At 42.0% G+C, this 24,711-nt stretch overlaps 1 protein-coding gene and 1 long non-coding RNA gene across 7 annotated transcripts in view; one reads left to right on the top strand and one right to left on the bottom strand.

Moving 5' to 3' along the window:
- The window catches only part of LOC127574874 (uncharacterized), a 460,663-nt gene that overhangs the window by 356,122 nt on the left and 79,830 nt on the right, over positions 1 to 24,711 (top strand). The gene's annotated exons all lie outside the window — the stretch shown is intronic.
- LOC127574873 (bcl-2-like protein 11) overlaps positions 1 to 24,711 on the bottom strand; it is a 53,222-nt gene that overhangs the window by 6,118 nt on the left and 22,393 nt on the right. Inside the window, exon 4 of one of the 5 annotated variants that reach the window (XM_052024330.1) lies at positions 19,008 to 19,105. The exons of the other annotated variants lie outside the window; for them this stretch is intronic. Within the exon in view, the coding sequence (XP_051880290.1) occupies positions 19,049 to 19,105 (57 nt within the window). The 3' untranslated portion in view covers positions 19,008 to 19,048. The remainder of the gene's footprint in view (positions 1 to 19,007; positions 19,106 to 24,711) is intronic. 5 annotated transcript variants of the gene reach the window in all.

The raw sequence follows: 24,711 nt of genomic DNA, 5'->3' as shown, positions 1-24,711 counted from the left end.
CAGCCCTCTCCTGGGCAGGGAGGTTACACTGAGCCAGGCGATATAATTGTGCCACTGGTCATATAGACTAATACTTCAGCTGCTGGCCTCAACTTAACACCCTACAAAAATCAGCAAGCTCAAGGAACACTGCACGCAGGATAAATTATTCAAATGCTCACATCTATTAAGGTGAATGTAGCAACTATTTGGTACACAATGGGATGATGGACTTCTATTTTTAAAAGCATGATGGGTTAAATGTTTGCCAGGAAATTAGTGTTATTCCCAGCGTTAGAGAAATCTTTAATAGCAGAAGGGACCTCAGCTTAAATACTGCATTCAAAGGAACCGCAGAGCTAAAAGGACATTACGTTAAACTCCTGAGTGGGGCTTGATAAACAGCTGTGCCATTGACACTGAATGACCCAACAATGACTCACTGTCCACCTCATAATTTATTTAACAATAATGTGTACAAAACAGCTCTATTGCATTTAGTTGTGTCACCAGGAGTCTATTAGGACCACTCCACTCTGAGATAAATTAATGACCTAGAATTGGGAATATAGGAATGAGGATAATATTACAGAATATGAAGACACAAAACTTGGCAATATAGTACACAGAGAGCATAACAAAGGACTTCAGAGTTGTGATACATGCAGACATACAGTGAAAGCAATTAACACAGTGAAGTATGAAGTAATTAGCTCAATAGAAGATGTAATATAACCTGAATGGCACAATGTTGAAGGAGTTGCAGGATCACAGAGCAGGGATTTATGCAGAATCTTTGAAGAAATCCTTCAAAGGAAAATGATAAAGAATCCTTGGCTTTAGAGATCAAGGCATAAATAAAATCAAGAAGTTGTGCTTCTGTGTTTTTTTTTAATATATAAATAAGAAGCTTTGGTTGGTCCCAGTGTTGCTCACAAGAACCTTGCATTTCATGGAGGATGTCAAACCCTTAAGAGGGTACAGAAGTGATTTACCAGATGGTATCAAGGATAAAAGACTAGAGAAGCTTGGACTGATCAGACAAGATGAAAGGGAGATTCAATGCAGATACTTAAAATTATGTTAGTTATTGAAAAAACAAAATAAGGGGAAATTATGTCACATGCAAAACTGGTAACCAAAACAAACAGATCTCAGACGATTGCAAAATAGTCAAACCGAGGTGAGGAAATAAATGTTTGATGCCGTGTAATCTTACAATCTGGAGCATGCTTCCTGAAAGGGCAGTGGAAGAGATTCAGTAACATGTTTCAAATGGGAATAGGATATATAAAGGGGATTGGGCTAACTGGACAGTTTTAATCAGAGAACAATGATTTACTGTAATTGCCAAAGAACAAGAGGCAAAATTAGTACCCGTTTTATTTTGAAAAGGGTACTGAATAAATTATGTGAAAGGGTGAAATGTGCAGGATTGTGGTGAGAGCATTAGAATGTGACTAACTGGACAGGCACGTTAGTGTAGCAGTTAGCGTAATGCTATTACAGCACCAGCGATCAGGGTTCAATTCCCGCCGCTGTCTGTAGGGAGTTTGTACGTTCTCCCCATGACTGCGTGGGTTTCCTCCCATATTCCAAAGACATACGGGTTAGGAGGTTAACATGGGTGTAATTGGGCAGCACCGGCTCGTTGGGTTGGAAGAGCCTGGTACTGTGCTGTATAAATAAAGTTTTTTTTAAAAAAAGTTTTAAAGTTTTTTTTAAAAGAGGAAAGTAAGGTATAGCCACTACCTGACCTGTATCATTCTAAGATTCTCTTGCATGGCTAACTTGCAAAATTTTCCTTTGTTATAATTTGAAGCAGGACAGTAAACAGTTTTATTGGGGCAAAGCTTGACTGTTTTGGCAGCACAATGGTGCAGGAGTTGGTGCTGTTGCCACATAGCTGCAGTGACCTGGATTCCATCCTGGTCTGCGGTGTTGTCTGTGTGGAGTTTGCATGTGACCACATGGGCTTCCCTCAGGTGCTCCTGTTCCCTTCCACATCCTAATGGCAGGCTGGTTGATAGGTTAACTGGCAATGGAAGATTGTCCCTAGGAAAATTTGGTGGGGGGGGTTGGGGGAAGTTGTTGGGCATGTGGGAGAGAAAATGATGTAGGGGAAATGGAACTGAGGGGAATGCTCCAAGGGTTAGCATAGACTCGATGAGTTAAATGGCCTCCTGTAATGTTCTGAGAAGGAAATACATTAGATCAGATGGACTACAACATCAATCCCCTACCAGTAGCTAGGAGTCATTATTTTGGCTTAAAAGTAGACAATAAATATTGGTTAATGAGGAGTAAACGATTTGTAAATTATTGTGCTACTGTGCTGTGATAATTGAAGAGTCAACTTGCATTTCCTCAAAGGTGACCAATGTCATCTCCGGACTCAACAATTCAAATATTCTCCATGCTGTCCTTCTATACTCTAGAAGCCAATACATCTGATACCATGCTGCCCGCAGCTAGATCCTTGCACAAAGAAAGGCACTGTGGTTGTTGGAGAACATCATCCCAACCGCTGGACGTCACCTCAGGGTAGTGTCCTAGACCCAACCATCTTCAGCTACTTCATCAATGACCTTCCTTCCATCAATGAGATTAGAAGTGGGGACATTCACTGATGATTACACCATGTTCAATTACATTCCCAGTTCCTCAGTAAATGAAGTCAGTCCACACCTGCATACTGCAACACCACGACAGTTTTGAGGCATGGGCTAGTAAGCAACAAGTAATATTTGTGCCCACAGAAGTATTGCCGGCCAACCATCAACTCCAAGGCTACGTCTTATCACCCACCCTTAATATTAAATGGCACTACCATTGCCAAATCTCCCACCATCAACCTCCTGGGGTGGGGGCTGGACAGGGGGAAGGGAAGGGTCACCATTGACTGGACCAGCCACACAAAAATGCTGTGGCTACAAGAGCAGGTCAAGCACTGGGTATCCTGCGACGAGTGACTCTTGTCCTCATACCCCCAGCTCCCTGCCGCCATTCACAAGCATATAATGGAATAGTTTACACCTGTCATAGAGAAATACAGCAAAGAAACAGGCCCTTTGGCCCACCATGTCCATGCTAACCATCAATTACCCCATTAGTGGAGCTCCAAAACTCAAGCTGTTAAATAAAATCCAGGACACAACAGCCTGTTAGATTGATATCCCATCCAACACCCTAACAAATCATTTCCTGCACCACTGGAACACCATCTCCTCTACATTGATGAGACCAAATGCAGATGAGGTGACCATTTCGCAGAACGCCTGCACTCCATCCATAACCGCGATCTGCATCTCCCTGTTGCCAGTCACTTCAATTCCCCCTCCCACTCCATCACAGATATGTCAGTCCTCGGCCCCCTCCACTGCCAGAAGTCCAAGCGCAACCTGGAAGAACAGCACCTCATTTTCTGTCTTGCAACCTTGCAGCCTAATGGCATGAACATTGAATTCTCCCACTTTAAGTAATCCCCTCAACCCACCCACCCCCAAACCATGCCTCTTCTTTTTCTTACCTTTCCTAGCCTCTCATTTTCTCTACCCTTTTTTACCCATCCCCTGGTGGATCTGCTCTCCCCTCCTGCCCCGCACTTGCCTATCACTATCTCTTACCTGCATCCACCAATCACCACCTTGTGCCCACCACGCCTCCCCTCTTTTGTCCACCTATCACAGCTCTGCTTTTCTCTCCTATATATTGGGCTTCCCCTTTTTCCAATCTTCAGTCCTGAAGAAGGGTTCTGACCAAAAACATTGGCCACCTGCTTTTCTCCACGGACGCTGCCTGGCCTGCTGAGTTCCTCCAGCATCATAGTGTTTTTCACCATAAGAAAATGTGGTTACTCACCCAGCACCTCCTAAACCCACAATCTCTACCACCTAGAAGGACGAGAGGCAGGTGCATGCTTGTGGAACAATATACGACTGGCACATTCAAGGCTGCAGGAGTATGTGCTGAGGGATGCACTGAAGCTCGGTGCAGCCAACGCAAGGGCTCGATGGGGAAGGACTACAGTTTAGGGTCCTTCTGCCACTGGAGATGGAGGGGCAGGGTCAGGCGAGGAAGCCCCTTACGTAATGTGAATATGGGATTGGGGTATCACTCCAGGGAGCCACATGAGGGGCATGGATGCTGTGGGTTTTTTTATTTCAAAAAGGTAACATTAATGATTGATCCGTACACAAATGTAAAGGTTTGCACTGTTTTATTGTTGTATATAGTTTGTTTTTTTTAAATGATGAATAAAGTTTAATTTGGAATATATATCAAAAAAAATATGCCCTGCAGGTTCCCTTCCAAGTCACTCACCATCCTGATTCACAAACAGTATTTCTTCAACGTCTCCAGGTCACTATCTGTAAATTCCTTACCAAAAAGCATTGTGGGACTGCAGCGGTTAAAGGTGGCTCACCACCTGCTCAAGGAAAGCAAGGGATTGATCAATAAATGCCAATGATGCCTGCAGTCTGAGAATTATTTTTTTTTAAAATGCTTCTGGTCTGGGAAGAGCAATTGTAGTTGTGTAAAACAATTCTGAAAGCTACTGATTTATTGAGGTGGAGGCTGTCGAGAGAGTAGCTACAAGAACATGCAAAACAGTAACAGAAAGTGATTGGTCCCTGCTCCAGTGTTCAATAAGATCATGCGTGATCCATTACAACGTTCCTGCCCTCTGCCTGCTTCTCTTGATTTCCAAATATCTATTCTTCTCAGCCTTGAAAGTACACAATGACCGAGCATCCTAATGACTAGGTTCACAACCATTTGTGCAAACAAAAAAATTCTCATCTTAGTTAGGTCTTGTGATCTTAATTCTGGACTCTTGACAGGGAAACAACCTCAGCATCTACTCTGCTCACTGTCCTGAGTCTTGCAGGGTTTCAATGAGATCCTCTTCTCTTTGTTCTAATCTCAGCAAAGTAAAAGTCCACCTTTCCTCCTATGACAACAACCCCATTTAGTGAAGTCATGCTAAACCACCTCGAGTATACCACTCATTTGGCACAGAGACCAAAAGTATACAGTACTTCAGGTGAGGGGAGGGCAAGACTTACAAAATCCAATTCCTAAATCGGAGGACAAAATCCTATTCAATCCTGTTAACCTTAACTCATGTAATTAAAAATGAATTTGAGATCCAATCATCCCAAAACAGGTTTTGTATCTACAATGCATCTCTTGTTTTAGAAATGGCGCTGTCCACTTATATTCTAGAAGAATGTCCCAAAATACATACACTAGCTTTTATAATTATACCTACCCATTTTCATGTGATTATATCTTGCAAAGCCAACTCAGCAATCATGGTATGGGGGAGGGGAAGGAAAAGGCAGCTCTCTCTCTCTCTCGACAGAACACACTCGGGAGCATCTAGTGCAACAGCAGCTGGTGTTTGTGGCTCTGTGGTATTGGCTTTGAGCAAGATTGTTTGGCACAAAAGGATTGCGATAACAACTGGGCTTTTCCCCTGCAAAAGCAGAGGGGAAACATACTCTGCGTGCGTGATTCCTGTGGAAGCAGTTATGTGCAGCACAACCACAATGGCAGATTTTTATCTGTTCAAATAATACATTAATGTTTAAAAGGTCTGGCATTGTTCTCTAAATACCTTCAAACTAAATTCACAGCATACATATTGCTGTGTTTTTATATTGTGGCGCAGCTGAAAAATATACTTTGAATAAGTTCTGTTGTTTCTTGCAGAGTAGTGGACCATTCAGCCCCTTGTGCATGTTCTAGCTCTCTGACAGAGCCACCAATTACAGCCTCCCCACAGTGCTGTAATTTACTTAAGTAATTATCCAATTTTGTTTTGCATTTACTGCCTTAACCACCCTTTCAGGAAATGTATTCCAGATTGTAGGTTAAGAAAGTCCTTCTCTCTTACCCTGGCTTTTTTTTTTGCCTATTACTTCAAATCTGTCATTATAGATGCCACTGCCAATCAGTTTCTGTCTATGCACTCAATCAAAACCTCTCAATCCTGAACAACCGCGTTAAATGTCTCCTTATCCTATTTGCTCTGAGGAAAACAATCCCAGTTTTTCCACTCTGTAGCCTCATCCCACATTTATTCTGATAAGTCTTGGTGTACTCCTCTAACTAAACTGCTGTGGCCAGAAATAATTCAACAGGAACCCAGCCAGTGATTTATAAAGCTCTGACAAGTGATTTATAAAGCTCTATTAATTTGCTCCAGATTAGGGATCTGCTAGGGTATAAAGTTAAAACCAAACTGAACAATAGCCAATCCAAACCCAAATTAAACCCAAGGACATATCAATACTCAACACTATCCAAACACAATCCCAAGTCTCTCATGCTTGGAAAGGGAACCAGGTTCTATGATAGAACATTGCGACAATGGCTAACATGAGGGGACATAATTTTAAGGTGATTGGAGGAAGGTACAAGGGGGACATCAGGGGTAAGTTTTGTTTTACAGAGTGGTGGGTGCATGGAACACACTGCCGGCAGAAGTTGTTGGGGCAGATACATTAGGGACATTTAAGAGACTCTTAGGTAGACACATGAATGACAGAAAATTAGGGGGCTAGATGGGAGGGAAGGGTTAGATAGATCTTAGAGCAGGATAAAATGTTAGCACAACATTGTGGGCCAAAGGGCCTGTACTGTGCTGTAGTGTTCTGTGTTTTATTACAGCACAGGTCCTTCGGCCCATGATGTTGTGCTATCCTTTTAAGCTACTCTAGGATCAATCTAACCCTTCCCTCCCTTCCATTCTTCTATCATCCATGTGCCTATCTAAGAGTCTCTTAAATGTCCCTAATGTATCTGCCTCTACCAGCACATTCCATGCACCCACCACTCTGTGTAAAAAAAAATCTTGCCTTTGATAACCCCCCTGTACTTTCCTCCAATCACCTTAAAATGATGGTCCCTTGTGTTAGCCACTTCTGCCCTGGGAAAAAGTCTCTGACTGTCCACTTGATCTATGCCTCTTATCATCTTATACACCTCTATCAGGTCACCCCTCATCCTCCTAGAAAAGCCCTAGCTCGCTCAACCTATCCTCAGAAGACATGCTCTCCAATCCAGGCAGCATCCTGGTAAATCTCCTCTGCATCCTTTCTAAAGCTTCCACATTCTTCCTATAAGTGAGGCGACTAGAACTGAACACAATATTCCAAGTGTGGTGTAACCAGGGTTTTATAGAGCTGCAATATTACCTCGCGGCTCTTAAACTCGATCCCCTAATGCCTGTTTTACGCTGTCCTCACAAACGTCAAGGTCTCTCTCACAGGTGAATACTGAAGCAAAGTATTCATTAAGGACCTCCCCTACCTCCTCTGACTCCAGGCACGTTTCCTCCTCTATCCCTAATCGGTCCTACCTTCGCTTGTCATCCTCCTGTTCTTCACATATGAGTAGAACACCTTGGGGTTTTCCTTAATCTTACTCACCAAGGCCTTCTCATGCCTGCTGCTAGGTCTCCCGTCCATTCTTAAGCTCCTTCCTGGCTACCTTATAATTCTCTACAGCCCTGTTTGATCCTTGCTTCCTGAACCTTAAGCAAGCTTCTTTCTTACTCTTCATTAGATAATTCACATCTCGTCAACCATGGTTTCTTCACTGTACCATCCTTTTCCCGACTCAATGGACAAACCTATCCAGAACCCTCTGCAAGTGATCTCTAAACAACTCCACATTTCCATTGTGCATTTCCCAGAATACATCTGCTCCCAATTTACACTCCCAAGTTCCTGCCTAATAGCATCATAATTCCCCCTCCCCCAATTAAATACGTTCCCATACCGTCTGCTCCTATCCCCCTCCAAGGCAAGGGTAAAGGGCAGGGAGTTGCGGTCACAGTCTCCGAAATGCTCACCCACCGAGAGATCTGAAACCTGACCAGGTTCATTGCCTGGTACCAGATCTAGAATGGCCTCTTCTCTAGTCGGCCTGTCTACATATTGTGCCAGGAATCCTTCCTGGACACACCTAACAAATTCTGCCCCATCCAAATCTTTGGCACTAAGGAGGTCCCAATCAATATTCGGGAAGTTGAAATCACCCATGACAACAACCCTGTTATTTTAGCACATTTCCAAAATCTGCCTCCCCATCTGTTCCTCAGGTCTCTGTTGCTATTGGGGGGGGGGGGGGGGGGGGGGTCTATAGAATATTCCCAGTAGAGCGATTGCTCCTTTCCTGTCTCTGACCTCCACCCACACTGACTCAGTAGACGATCCCTCCAGGAGGTTTTCCCTTTCTGCAGCTGTGACATTGTTCCTGATTAGCAATGCCACTCCCCCACCTCTTTTACCTCCCTCCCTGTCCCTTTTGAAACAGTTAAACCCCAGAACATGCAGTAGCCATTCCTGCCCTTGTGACAGCCAAGTCTCTGTAATGACCACATCATCATAGTTCCATGTACTGACCCATGGTCTAAGTTCATCACCCTTGTTCCTGATACTTCTTTCATTAAAATAGAATCCAACTGATTGCAATTTTGCCCAATCAAATGTCTATCCTTCCTCTCAGTCTCTCAACACACTGCATCAACCTGTACACCAACTGCCCCATCCTCTGGCCTATCACTTGGGTTCCCATCCCACTGCCAAACTAGTTTAAACCCTCCTCAACAGCTCTAGAAAACCTGCCGCAAGGATATTGGTCCCCCTCCAGTTCAGGTGTAACCTGCCCCTTTTGTACAGGTCATACCTTCCCCAGAAGAGCTCCCAATGATCCACAAATCTGAAACCCTGTCCCCTGCACCAATTTTTCAGTCACATATTCATCCACCAAATCAACCTAATCTTACCCTTGCTGGCATGTGGCACAGGTAGCAATCCAGAGATTACTACCCTAGAGATCCTGCTTTTCAGCTTCCTACCTGGTTCCCAATATCCACTTTTCAGGACCTCATCCTTTTTCCTACTTCCTACTTACGTTGTTGGTAGGAATGTGTACCACAACTCCTGGCTGTTCACCCTCCCCCTTCAGAATGCTGTGGACCCGATCTGAGACATCCCTGACTTTGGCACCTGGGAGGCAACATACCATCTGGGAGTCTCTTTCACGTCCACAGAATCTCCTGTCTGCTCCCCCCCCCCCAACTATAGAGTCCCCTATCACTATTGCTCTCCTCTTCTTCCCCCATTCCCTTCCAAGCCACAGAGCCAGTCAGTACCAGCCAACTGACTGCTGTGGCTTTCCCCAGTAGGTCGCTCCCCCCACAACAGTATCCAAAATGGTATACTTGTTACTGAGGGGAAAAGCCACAGGGGTACTCTGCACTACTTGCCTATTCCCTTCCCCTCTCCTGACAGTCACCCAGCTACCCGTCTCCTGCAATTTAGGTGTGGCTACCTCCCTGTGGCTTTTATCTATCACCTCCATATTCTCCCGTATGAGACGAAGGTCATCCAGCTGCAGCTCCAGATCCCTAACACGGTCGGTCAGGAGCTGCAGCTGGATGCACCTCCCTCAGATGTAGCTTGAGATCTCCCAGATCTGCCAAAAGTGGCAGGAAGAACATACTGCCACTCTCCTTGCAGCACATTTATATGGGGTCATGGAGTTATACAGCAATAGAAACAGGCCTTCCAGCCTGCTGAGTCCTCACCGACCCTTAGTGGATTGCACTAACCCAACACTGCTTCCATTTTATTAAGATAGTAAGATATTTATTTATTAGTCACATGTACATCGAAACACACGGTGAAATACATCTTTTTGCTATGAATGTGCTGGGGGCAGCCCGCAAGTGTCGCCACTCTTTCGGTGCCAACATAGCATGCCCACAGCTCCTGACCCGTATGTCTTTGGAATATGGGAGGAAACCGGAGCACCCAGAGGCAACCCACACAGACACGGGGAGAGAATGTACAAACTCCTTATAGGCAGCAGCGGGAATTGAACCCAGGTCGCTGGCACTGTAATAGCATTATGGTAACCACTATGTTACCGTGCTGGTTCTGATTCCTGAACGGTAGCATCACATTCCCATCAACTCCTTCCAGATTCTACCACTCACTTGCGCTCCAGGGGCAACCTACTGTGGCCAATTAATCTACCAACCTGCAAATCTTTGGGATGTGGGAGGAAACTAGAGTGCCCGGAAGAAACCCACATTAAAGATGCAAACATGCAACCTCCATGCAGATATCAACCAAGGTCAGCATTGAACCCGAGTCACCGGAGCTGAGGCAGCAGCTCTACCAGCTAGGTCACAGGTGAAAGAAACCACGATTCCTATAACCCTTGTGACAGGCCCATTTTGCTTTAAGAGTTTAAACAAAGCGTTGGAGTTTTGACAGATTATTTGTTTTCCATTTTGTATTTTCCCATTTTCAAAGGAGGCAATATCACACCACGCCAAGCTGCCTTTTGATTTTTAGATTTATCAAACTGCAGCAAATCAAGGCAATAAATGTGTGTAGTTAAACAAAGATCATTTATGTTTCCTACCATAGGAAATAATGAACATTTTACAATTTAATGTATTTCTTTCTTTACCACTCTCCCTACCGCACTGAACTCTAAAAATTGCCTGGCTGTTCTAATTCTCTTCAGTTTCCAGTTACATATCCATATCAAACTTGGAAAAAAAAACACTTGAAGGAACTGGGAGAACTACATCATGCAGCACCTTCCAATCTCAAGATTCTCCATAGCAGACTACAGCCAATTAAGTACTTGTGAACTGCACTTACTGTTGTTATATAGGAAACACAGCAAGCTCCCATAAAGAGCACTCTGATAAAGATTAGATTTTTTTTTAGAAAGGTAATACTAAGGAAAAAATGTTGGTCAATACACTAGGGTTAATTCTACTGCAGGCAGTCCTCAGGTTATGGCAGGGCTGCATCCTGAGAACTGTTCGCAAGCCAGAGATGAACACAGTGTGTGGGAGGGGATCACGGGAACAGCAGCGACAGGAGCACGAGCGAGGAGGCGGGGGTGGAAGGGGACTGGCCACCAACCGGCCTCGCTGACTCAGCAAGCAAATCTGAGCGCTCCCAGTTCTGCTCTGCTCAACCCAACCTCTGGATTGTTGTGGCTTGGGTGGGGGTGGGGGATGCACGCAGAAACGCCCCGTTCCCACCCAGAAGATGCCTGAAGCCCCATAGCAGCTGGCAAATCAAGCCCCATTCATCCTGCCAGTCTCCCAAATATGTACAGGGTGAACACAAGTCGGGTGTTTGTAACCCAGCAGAGCACCTGTGCTGTTCTTTAAACTTTGCCATGTGATATCTTGCATCCACTCGGGAGAAGATATGTCCTCACTTTAACATATTATCCAAAATCAAGTCCTTGGTCAACATAGAAGTGCTCCCTCAGTGCTGCACTGCAGTACCAACTCCACAGGTGAGCAACTGAACTGCAGCTGACACTGGTAAATACTTATACTCCGGGGCGATATTACCTCCAAAGCGATTATTAACCTTTCAAAAAAAAATCAATGAAATACCAAAACATCCCAACCGGTTCTGAACCGACTCACAAGGCCCCTCCTTCAGCCAAATTCCACAGTAACTAACTGAATGACCGCCTTCAGCATTACACACAGTTCAGCAAGGACATGATCTTTAAGACTAGCTTTTAAATCAAACTTGCACCTTGACAGTGGAAATATTGGACAGTTCACTGGATTAAAAAGCTTTACTTTTATTGGTATTGTTTAAATTGAAAAGAATCTAATTTACTATTCATAATTTGTGAGCAATAAGTCTGAAACTAAAATTCTATTTCACAATGTAAAATGTTTGCATCTCTTAGCATTACGTAATTGTACATTCTCCAACGTTTACGTGTTGTATCCCCCGCATCTGTCTCAGACTGGATGGACTAAGTGGGCGATTAATTTCTTGATCCCTATCCATCAGAGACTGGAAGCTCCGAATGACATGACCGAAACCAATTATCCACCTCTTATTGAGGAAGGAGAACGTGTGGAGGAGGAAGAGGATCACCAAAAGGTCTGGACTTGTGCTTCAAGGAAGAGCAGGACATTGGCAGAACAAGAAGCATAGCAACGGATCAAGGATAATCCGCTGTCTCAGACTGGGATTAGAACAGGTATGGGGAAAAGCAAGTGGCAAGGCTTTGCACTTGTTGCAGCAACTTCAAGGCTGGCAATCAAGAAGAGTCCGTTTAAAATTGAAGTTCATTCCTCAATGAACCTGGTAAATTTAACCCAGCGATGCAGTAGGCAATGTAAACACCACGGGATGGAAGTCAACAGTACTATGGTTCCTACTACCCAATAAAAATTAGAGAGTGAAGTAGTTGCTGCGTGCAGCAAGTCAAAGCCATAAATGAAACACAGCACCTGAAGGAAGCCATTCGGCCCACTGTATCCATGCCAGGCACCCAGTCTGAATATTGTTGGCAGGCCTAAATTGTAACTTGTGGATATAAACTCGCTGTCTAAATTTGAATGGGACACACAGGAAGTGAGTGAAACAAACATCTCATTCACCACAAGAATCAGAAGGTTTTCTAGTAAAAGTTTCAGCTCTCAGATGTTTCATTCTTGTCTGCTTCCAACAAAAGACTGATGGCAAAGTGACAGCAACAAAACAATCCATTGTTAAAGGCTTCTGTCTGTCCTGGGAAACAAGGACTAAGGAAGTCTGTTTATCCATGACCCTGAACTCCCCATTCTCAACAACAGTTTATTATTCAGTCTAATGGCACTTGAAACAGGTCCACAAGCATTGGTGGGTGAGCAACCACACCCAACACCCATCCCCAGCCTTATTGCACAGAAACAATTACTTCTGAAGCAACAATCAGCAAGTAACATCAACAGTTTTGTTTTTATTCACACAGCGGACGTGGGTGTCACTGGCAAGGCCAGTACTATTGCCCAGTTCTGAATGCCCTTGAACAAAATGCTACACTATTTCAGAGAGCAGCCAAATTAACCACATCGCTATGGATCCAAAGTTACATTTTGGCCAGACCAGACAAAGACGGCAGATTTCCTTCCTTACAGGTCATCAGAGAGTCAGATTTTTCATAACAGTCCATTAGTTTTACGGTCATGCTTACTAATACAGCCTTTTACTCCAGATTTAATTAACTATTTAAATTCCCAGCTGCCATTGGATTTGAACTCGTGTTCCCACATCATTAATTCAGCCCTCTGGAATTCTAGACCAGAAACAAAAAGCACTAAACTGCTGTACCTCAAGAGTTTGAGCCTCGCGGTTTCTGCAAATGCGATTTCAACAGCAACTCACCGATTACAGGGTACTCCAGACATTCTTTTGTGTCACATTTAATAATGAAATGTTGCCTCTTAAAAAATAAAATCTTTTGATCCATTTTTCTTTTCAGCATATCAATTTTAATTTCAAGGGACTGACAATTCTGCCTTCTGTACACTGTGTTCAGTCTCGGAAAAAAAAGTATTCTGATTACAGATTTATTCACCTTCCCCGGCTGGGTGACAGACTGCAAGAGAAACACACTGGTCAGAGACTAAGTCTAAACCACCAAAAGTAAGAAACTACTGCAATTATCCTCCTCATAGCCAGAGTAATCAATCAACATGCAAGATTCCATCAGAAATCCGAAACCAAACAAAAGTCCCGAGGAAGATGTTCTGTCAGCAAGTCAAACTTTTACTAATAGTTTCACTACAGGTGCACAAAGGATGGAAATCACTGTTTAAACTTGATTGCTCTCAAGCTGATCAAGTGGTTTCAATGCAACAGGACAAAGCTGCCTCACTCCTAGGGCGAGGAAAGACAGGACAATGAGAAATATAACTATTCAGTATATTCACCATGCCAAGACATGTACAACTCTGTCAACTACTGGCTGCGATTATGGAAAAGTCTGCCACTCAGAATTCTCCCCTTCTCTTAACTGAGGAGGGACAAGAAACAAGAGTGAAAGGCAAACAAAGAACAGAGCAACACAAACCACAGAGAAATAAAACATTTGTCTACTATCGGCCAGTTAACAAATAATGAACTTGTTCACATTGTCTGCTATTCTTTATGTTTATTTACGAGCACTAAATGTCTGTGCAGATGAGTCATGTTCTCCATTCCAGAACAGAAGGGTGGCAGTGTGGCTGTATCAGGACTTTTGGGTCCCAGCCAGCCTGTTATCTATTTATATTCACGGATATGTCTCACAGTCTGAGACTGGATTACACCTGTTCCAGCTGTCAAATATTTTGCCAAGTTATGGAAATTACCAAAATATTTCAGAAGCATTAAAATGTTATAAAGCAAGTGCAATTTCCTGATTTAATGCGCAGTTTAGTGCATTTTCTGTACGGGTACACACGTTATTAACATTCAAAGCAAACAAAAGCAATGATTCATTCACAAATACATTGCATTTGTTTAATAGTACTAAATCCTCAAAATATGCACACACCTTCATTGCAATGCATAATGATCAATAATGTACCATCTTTATTTAATAAATTTCTACAAATTATAAATGGGTTATTTGTTGTATTCATCAATAAATGGATAAAAATAAACCACGCAGGCTGGAACTACTAAGGAATGAATTGAGCCTAAGTCTTTCATAGCCTCTTTACATCTTATTTCATGCAAAAAAAATTACATGTTCATTTTCTTATCTTTTTTTTTTATTTGCAGCGTGGTAACAGGCCCTTCTGGCCCAACGAGTCCGTGCCGCCCATTTTAAACCCAAATTAACCTACCTGTAAGTCTTTGCAATGTGGGAGGAAACCGGAGCAAACCCACGCAGACACGGGAGAACATACAAACTCCTTACAGACAGCGATGGGAATCGAACCCCGATCGCTGGCGCTGTATAGCTCTTGAAATATAAACCGGCACAAGCTACCAACCAAGTGATTGGTGTTAGCTTAGAAAATTTCTGGCAGGTTACTTTGGCAAGGAAGGTAGTAGGGGTACAATCATCCACATTCAAAACTTGACACTCGTACACTAGCACATTTTGACCAAGACCCACAGCAGTATGCAGGATTGGGAAGGCTAGTTGGTTTCCTTCCCTCCTGTAGCCTCCATACCTCATTCCTGAAGTCGGATTACAATTTTGGCTGAGGTACCAGCAGTCAGCTAAATCAGATTCCCCATAAAATACAGCTCAACGAGACACTGAATGGCCCTATAAAGGACTCACCTATTTACAAGAACATGTTTATTCTAATGGCACCACTGCAGCTTCTTCAATTTCAGAGTTGTGTAAGCGTTCACCTCAAGACTAAAATTAACGTTAAATCAGGCAAACAGCACTTTGATATAGCCTTCAGTTATGAAGGTTCTGGTAAATCAAACCTTATACAGTATGCATATGAATAACTTGCCTCAGTAAAGACAATGCCCTGAGGCCAGAGATGGGGAACCTGAGTGACTCATTTGTGGAATAACAGTACAAGATACTGGTAACAATATTTGCATCAGGGTGGATCCCATTAAATCAAAGTGGTTATTAAACCTGAGCAATTTTGTGAATATGGCAGACTATCCCAGCAGGCACACAGGGTAAGAGTTACAGACTTTTGTTGAGAATCAAGAGAAGAACTTTCATTACCAAAAAAAAGCACAGACTTCCTTCATTTCTATTTCATTACTGGGAATGTTTTGGCACATGGCCAGGGAAGACATGTCCTGTCACTGGAGACAAGGTACCTTCCCAAACATGTAACACACACACACACACACACACACAATTGAAATAGTAACTCTTAAAGTCCCACTCTATTCCTTGAATGTTAAACCTTTCAACCATTTACATTTTCAGTGAATTTTCTGTGAGCCTGCATATATTTATAATTACACCCCACCAAACCATTAGATCATTTGAAGCAAATTTATGATGTAAAATTAATTATATAAAATTACTCAGTTTCAAAATAGTGTTAGCAGCTTTCCTTTGGATTAAATGCGCCCCATCTTCTTTCTCTCACACAACCCCAATCACTCAAACTCCCAACAAATGTACTGCATCACTGAGCAAATATTTTTGACAAAGCACCAGTTGACACTGTTATCCATGCAGGAAGAAAACCCGAACAAGTACAAAAGCCAAGAAAAATTCACATGGGGGCGGGGATGATGCTGCTGAGAAAAGTAATCAACATAACTGTCATCAGGCAGGAGACTGCAGTTACCAGCAAACGGCACACACCTCCATAACGCAACCATGAAGGTGAATTCCCTTGGGTGCCACAATTTAGGAAGACATCCCATTTCTAGAGTGGGGCAGAATGAGAAAGTCCAAAGGAAAACTACCCCCTTTGCTTCTGATGGCACTCATTTAAGACTGCAGTTAGTGGCGCAATCTCCTCTAAACACTCCACACATTAACAAAATTATTTCAGGGGATGTGGACTCTGCTGGCTATGCCAGTGTTTATCATTCATCCTCAGCTGCCCTAGAACTGAAGAGGCAGCTGAGTCTCAACTTCATTGGCATGTCTGGATAAGAAGTAAATGAGGACAGCAGAATTCCATTAGAGAACCAGATGGGTTTTTAATGACGGACTGCTAGTTTTGTGCCACTTTTTTTTAAATTCTAGATTTATTTAGTGACTTAAATGCAAGTTTTCCCAGCTCTCATGGTGGGATTTGAACTTGTGTCGCTGGAATAGTGGTTCACTGGTCTTGCTGCAAGTCTAGGAACTTAATCACTGTATTCTGTATTAAACTGATGGATTTAACAAGTGAACACAAACAAGGATATACAACAATGTGCTTTACTGTGCATTTTGTACACATTTTAAACATTTTAACAGAATTAAACATAATTGAAAATGTATCTACTTTTTTTTTGGTCAACATTCCCAATGTTAAGCTGATAGCAATCAAAGCACAAGCTAATTCAGAGGTGGCTGCAGTCTGCAGGTCCCCACAGCTGACTCACCCTAGCACAAGCAATGCTCTAATTAGAGAAGCATTTAGAAAAGCAAACCCAGATCAACTTCCTGTGACTGTAGTCTAATCTGCCAAGAAGTTATTCCATGGGAAGTGGAAGTGGCCCTTCCACTGGAACCTGCAGGTTGATTATGCTTACATTTATTTAATTAAAGAAATAACTTATCACAAGTTAAAAGGACTAGTGTAATTCAGTGAAAATTATTACATTTTAAACAAAAATAAAATCACCCCTGAGATGAAGGTGTTGATGACACACAGTTAGTATGTGGCATTGTATTACCTGGAAGCTTTCATATTGCAAAAAAATTATACAGAATCAGGCCAGTAATTCTCCTCCTACCTCTTTTTGTCTCAAGCTGCCAACAGAACCTGCTATTAAAACAGAAAATACTAGAAACACTCAGCAGGTCAGACAGTATCTGTGGAAAAAGAAACAGATGATGCCCAAGGTCCAGGAACCTTCATCAGAACTGGGAAAGAGAAACAAATTAGTTTCTGAAATAGTCAAGACCCACAACAAAAGACCAACTTGGTTCTCTTTCCCAGTTCAGATGAAAGATCCCAGACTTGAAATGTTAATTATTTCTCTTTCCACAGATACTGCATGACCTTCTCAGTGTTTCCTGTATTTTCCGGTTTTATTTTAGTTTCCAGCATCTGCAATGTTTTCCAACTTTCAACAGAACCTATTCCCTTCTCCTTCATGCACCTTTCTCCACTTCATTGTGGACCAAGAGCTAGAACACAGAATTAAAAAGGGATCAATTTAAAGTAAACCGACACAGCCACAGTGGGATGGACGGCATCCTCTCTGTGTTTACATTTCTATGATTCATCTCTTTAAGTACTCTTACAACATTTAGGACAAGTATCTGAATTGCCAAGGCACAGTAGGCTGTGGACCAAGTGCTGAGAATGGGATCAGCATAGATATATACTTGATGGTTGGCAGGTACATGATGGGCAGAAGAGCCCATTTCTATGACTCTGTGCAACAATGATCCTATCCACCTCGTCCATTTGTAGTCAAGGAAGTCTTACATTCACAGCACTCTCTTGGTAAGAAAGTTCTTCCTGAATTCCCAATTGGATTTACTGGTGACTGCCTTATATTTATAGTCACTAGTTTGTCTCCCAAGTGTGGTTATCTCCTCTTCATCTACCTTATCAAACTGCTTTATAATCTTAAAACAGCTCACATAAACAAGTCTGAATAAGGATGGCCTGTTCCTTTCACTAAAAGGCAATGAGTAAACTGGTTGGGTTTTGTACCAACCATCAACTTTATGGTTCCTTTTACTGGAGCTAGCATTTCATTTCAAGTTATTGCAAGATTTAATAACAGGTTTCATGCGATATAGATCCTCTGATACTTTACTATAAAATATCATGACTAACAGTAAATCCTAACCACACAAAGCAAACAAAAAGAGGAATTGTAGTATAAGGAACGTCAACAAACATGAGTCATCTTGTCATTATGACGAAGGGAGATGGTGCTGGTGTGTGTGTGTGTGTGTGTGTGTTCGTGTTCGGGGGGGGGGGGGGGGGGGTTAGAAAGAAGAAAAATAGTCAAGACCACATCAAAAAAAAAACTTAAAACACTGTTTAGAAAACACAAGCACCCTCTGAAGCTTCCTTATGCTGCAGGTTTAAAATATCAAAGGAGGAAGTAACATGCAAGCAATATCTAAAACAAAAAAAAACCTAGCCAAACTTAAAATTACAAAGCAAAAATATTACAGATGCTGGAAATCTGAAATGACGGGAAATGTTCAGCAGCTCATTCTCCCGCCACAACAGGTTACTGAACCACTCGAACGTTGCCACTATTTTCAGAGTTTATTGCTTCTTAGACTACATGGAGAGGCGCAGGGAGGAAGGGATGTGCAAGAGATCATAATATATATTATTTCCCCAACACCACCCCAAGAGTAACATAAATGCACGTGATTCACCTTTCTGTCAGGAGTTGAACCCAAAGAACTAGGACGCTTTGGCTTGGGTCTGGGCACCAGAAAAAGCCAAGAATGCTGATCTTCAGTTAGGTCGTTGGAACGTAGCCAAAGTGGGCAGTCTTGGCTCTTTCATCTGAACAGTTCAGTATCAATCCCAGTTCGTGAGAGATCCCGGGACCCTGCTTTCATACCTGCTCCAAATGAAGTAAGTCCACTTAGGAGAGATCCAAACCTATCCGAAGGGATGCCTCACACTGAGTCTTCCACCTCCTCCCAGAATGGCATTCCCCTTTAAGTGGAAGGTGAGAAGGTAATTACTATTTCCTCTCCCCCACCCCCAATATTCATCAGTCCTAAACATGGCAAAAAAAACAGAAGCAAAGCATGTACCATATTTCAATCGGTGTATGTTTGAACTATACACACAATCAATGACCAAATCTTTTAAATAATTTACATCCAAGTCTCAAGCCTTACTATATTTAGTCACAATTTTTCACCAAATCTTTCAAACAATATTTCCAAATTCACTCTACATCATCATCTATTGCCATGCAGTTCCTGGCTCTCCTGTCAAGTATCCTTAAGTGTCCCTTCCAATTCAGTTGTCAGTTTGTTTATAGCACATATTCTCTTTATCCACCCAGATTCTGACTTGGATTTCCTAATAAATTAGCCACTAATGTAAAAGTAAGTGATTTGAGTGAGTTTCAAATGATTAGGCAGTTCAGTGTGAATTTGTGCGAGACAACACATTTTAGTAGGGAAAACGTAGGAGGACATAGACAACAGAAAAATGTGGATGTATAGTAACTCAATTGCATTGAAGTGGTATAATGAATTGATAAGAACGTGTACACATTGTTGGGTCAGAGATAGAATACTTATTTGGGTTCCTTCAATAAAAATTGAAGGCACCCAAATAACAAGCTTTTGAAGCCATGGAGAGGCCAATGTGGAGATCTCCTATGCAGTTGTGCAGAGATGATAAGCAGAGAAGATGAAGAGCAGATACAATAGAGCTTCTTAATAGGACAAATAGGGAAAGGTGCGGCATCAGCAATGCGGAATAATCAATTTTAAATTATTACTGAGAGACTAGAAAGAGAAGTACAAAGTGATGGAGGCAGATACCACTGCCATTTCAAGGGAAAAGACAGACGAAGCACTTGAGGAAGTAGGATAGGTTTTTGAGCTGCTCCAATTGTAAACATCTACGAAACTAGAACAACACTTCTATCCTGATTTTAACACTGCAAAATAAAGCAGTAGTATAAACCACACAACCTCTATACTATCATGACCTACTAAGACATCTTCTAATAGTCTTGCATAGTTCATAATAATTTTCTTTTCTATAATTCTCTTTCAAATTATCCACTGTTCTGGGCTGTTATCCATTTCTGAACATTGCTTTATCTCATTTCAAAAACATGTTGGTTACAACTGCAAGACTGAGTGACTAGATTTACATAACCAGAGACTACCAGCAGCGCTGTTCAAAATTAAGCTGAGACACTTGAGAGAGCAAGTTCGCTTATGCCCAATTGCTACAAAGGCAGGAATGAAAACAGAGGCTCTGGTACTACATTAGATTCAGTTACCACAGGTGAATTCCTACTTTATAGAAGAGCAAAACCAGTGGTTTGAATGTTTACTGGTGTTAGTTTAGAAACCCTATGCTCCCCAATAGCTTGTGGTCCAAACTATACTGACTTAGCTGACCTATACCAGAAACAACTGGTTTAGAGGCATATCTATAGGCCTCAGCAATTCTGAGGAAAGGGAAACTTGCCAAGATTCCCACTCAGTCTTTATATTTTGCAAGTTGGGCTCAACTCTGATGTCTCACAGAGCCAAATGCTAGCCGCCATTCACTGACAAGGCTCAAAGACAAGTTTGATGAAGCACTGAAAGACACTAGTCTTTTCAGAGAACAGAAAAAAAACTGGCAAAGAAAAACAAATACATTTATTGCTTGCATCATATGGATATGGAACTGGGGGACCTGAGAATTAAATGTGGTAAATTCTAAGTTATAGTAATTGCATCCTACACTACTTTTGCAGAATGTAATTGTCCAATTTTAAGAACAGCGTTTTACACAATGTGACTACTCAATGCATCAAAGCATCTTTAAACCATATTTTTTTTAAGAACTTTTTTTAAAGAACATTTCTGGTTAGAACATGTGTTATTCTGTTTAAACATAGTTTACCATGGGGTTCACAATAGGACATGGATTAACATACATAAAGTGCATGCTTACTGACATGCTACACCTGAGGAGCTTGAAAGAAAAATCGCTTTTTTTTAAAAAAAGAAAAACATATTTCTTTTCTTTCATGCATTTCCCTGCTGTGTTTCATCCCAACAAGTCAACTGTTTCATCCCAAGACTGGTCTCCGGGAGGTTTGTAAGAACAGTATGTGCAACATAATTGTCCCTCCTTCTGAGAGATCTTGACCTCTGCTCTACATCTTCCACCGCATCCTAAGGGGGCTTATGGACACTAAACAGCATCTTACTATTAAACTTGTGATACTCAAGGGTTGAACTCATTAAATAAAGGGATTTCCACAATCAGCAGGGAGCCATGAATCTTTGTGATGGCACAGTACATTAACCTTTCAAATATCTTCTAACCCCCTACATTACCAACAATCTTTAACTACTTGTTAGCTAGCTTTGATCTTTTCCAATTCTCCTACATACATCTGTCTAATCCTCCCCTCCTCTTCTACGCCTGGCCTCACTATTGTTTCTGCTACATCAAACAGATGCCAAAAAAGAGCTCCACAGACACTCATTAGACTCTGGAAACTAATGTTGTGTAATGTTAGCTCTAGCTCTTATCCAAAGGTCAACAGCCAAGAAATTCTGTTTAGTGAACTGTTTATCTGAGCTTCACAATAGCATTTATTAAAACAGTACTCTGTGTCAATCATAAAGCTTGCAACATTGCTTCTGGCGCCTCCATGCATACAATGCACTCATGCACAGAGGTCGCTGGACATCTTCAGCAGCATCCAGTGTGTGTTTTGCAAGGCTCCTTCAGGGAAATTCAGTTATAAATACTTAGCCCACAGGCCTCTCACCACCAAACCCCTGCCTGACTGTAGTCCCAATCTCCACTGCCACATCCTGCCCTCCACTGCCATTCCTCAAGCCGAAACACCAACTCACCACCACACATACAAGATTCCTTTCTCCTAATCCTGCCCCAACCTCGAGGCTCCAATACCCATGCACTCCCCCCAAACCTACCACGGGCCTAAAACTGCTCCCCAATATCACCACAAAAGACGATCGGAAAATACCTTTGGGGAAAATGAACTGGATGTTATTTCAAAAGTATTTTTTCCCCCCAAATCTCAGGTTTGGCACACTCAATTGTCACACTATGTTGTAAAGGCCCATGGTAAAATGTATATAGTCGCCATTTTAAAATGATGAGAATGTTAAGCTATACAAAATAACAAGGCATTAGTCAGCTGCTAAGGTGACCACCAGTCATTGCCCACAGGGGCCAAATGGAGTAAATAAACCTCTGACTTCCTCTCTTGGCATAAGTAGCAGAGGAAAGACCTTGCGCACAATATACATGAACAGGCAGGGGATGGAGAGGTATAAACCATTTGCAGGCAGATGGAACTAGTTTATATTGGAATCACAGTCAGCACAAACATAGTGGGCCAAAAGGCCTGTTGCTATGATGTACAGTTCTAGGTTATATTTGCATGCCATCTTGAATGTCACGTGGCAATAAAACTTTGCAAGTACAAGTACGTGCCCTAATCACAAAACTGCATCATTAACCATGCTGTTTGCAATCCGGAAGAATTCCCAGTCTGACTAGAATTCACAAAAATTGTTTCTGGCTTAAAAGACAAAAGCACAACTTTATATTTAAAAAAAGAATCCTTCACACTTATTCTTGAAAATCAAAACCTAATTATAATAAAGTTCCTTCTAAGCATAACACACACACACAAACAAAAGATATGGCACCACACGTTAACTGTCTTACCGTGCAATACTAATGATGGACACAGATTACACACAAAAGACATTGCCATTAATGATGTACCATATACCTTTTTTCAGGCTCAAGTTACTAGAACACTGACTATTTGAAATGCTCTTAATCTAACATCTTGTGCGGTTTTGTACATTTAACAGAAAGGACAGATAATTTGAAAAACTGATGGGAGTGCTTGTTAGCATGACAAGCAATGAGCGTACAGATCATTGACAGGAATTGCCAGATTGCTAAATGGTATTCAGCAATCCAAAATTGTTGTGCTCCTCTGCCTTGTATATTTTTAAATATACATATTCAGTTTTGACAAGTTCTTTTGACCCTTTTCTGAAAAATGGTGTTAATTCCTCTTTCAATCAAGGCAAGAACAATTTGAGGTGATTAAGTTTTAGGAACTTGGTGTTACTGGTAATCTAAGACTGAAAATTTGGGGCATTCCCCAATCTGGGTCACTCCTCTCCTAGCCTATTTGACTATCAGCATTATTTATTGTAAAAATGCTCCATAGTCCCAACTTTCAGAGCAGTTTTATATTAATGACAAAAGCATTAATAAGTACATGCCCAGATGTGTAATTTAAGATGTGGTTAGTTCTGAATTGCACCAGAGTCATTATCTCTTTCTAAAATGAGTTTTCCCTCAATCATGCATTTGTTTTTTTTAAACTCAGGCTGTCTCCATTGCAACCTTCCCTGACCTACAGGCTTGGCAGGCAAACTATTCCCAAATTTGAGCCTTCTGAGCAAGCAGCTGGGTTGTCTCATTCTCCAAATACCCATTGAGATTTATGAGGATGGACTTTCCTGCTGGCTAGAAGTACACGAAGGGAAATCCTTGCAAGATCCAAAATTATGGATTTAGTAGTGCAGTACAATAGTGCACTTGCTTGCTCAAATACTGCCTCTGTTGTTTTGATGTCGGATGCAATTTTGCCACACCATCCTGAAACCCCTTAAACCGTGCTGTGTTTCACCACTCCAGGGCTAAGAGTAAAGTTAAATGACTTGCTCCCTGCTCTTTAACAATAAAAATGCTGAAGTTAAAATGAGTGGAGGGGAGATTATTTTCTCTGTTTTGTTGGCATTCAGTGAATGCCATCTGTTGCCATTAGAAACTTGAACAAGCCTCTGTTTTTAACAAATCCTTGATTGCGAGCCCACAGGCTCATTTCTGGTACAAATGCTACCACATCTATTGCATAAATAAATTGCATCTCAAAGCCATTATTTTCTAAGGCAATGAAGCCAAGATGTCACTAAACCAACTTAACGTCACCCAGGATTCCCTCTTTTCCTGTACCTCCCTCCTTACTGCCACGGGTGTGTCAAGTTATGGTACCTCGAACAGAAAAACCCTTCTGTTATTACATCCAAGCATGGACTCTCTCTGCATAAACACAAAATATATACATTTTTATCCTAACTAGCAGCCAAGAATCCCACAGGGGTGAACTTTTCTAAACTACATTCACAGTATCACTCTGCACTGGCCTCAATTGACTAAAAATTAAGATGGATACTAAATGATCTCACATCAGGTTCAAATTGTCCTCCAAGTGCTAGTGGGCAAGTTAATTGTGGAGGAATGCTCTATCTGATTTGGTCCTCTTGCAATGTGTAGCCTTTAGAGCTCTTCCTTAAGCTGCTGAGTCGCACTGTACTGCCTCCAGCTCCACACAGAACGAGGTCAACTTAATCAGTGCAGAGCTCCAATTTGCGATCTCCTTGGTCTGCATGACAAATCTGCACTTCTCCACTGAACCAGTGCAAGGCAAAGAGCCTTATCCAAATGGGAGTTTCCCTGACCTTGCCCCTTGAGACTGTCCCACCATTCAGTAAGGTCTTGGCCATATC

This window comes from Pristis pectinata, chromosome 10, assembly GCF_009764475.1.
Source record: "Pristis pectinata isolate sPriPec2 chromosome 10, sPriPec2.1.pri, whole genome shotgun sequence".
NCBI lineage: Eukaryota > Metazoa > Chordata > Chondrichthyes > Rhinopristiformes > Pristidae > Pristis > Pristis pectinata.
Note: the sequence above shows the minus strand (reverse complement) of the source record. Positions and strands in the feature narration are given on the sequence as shown.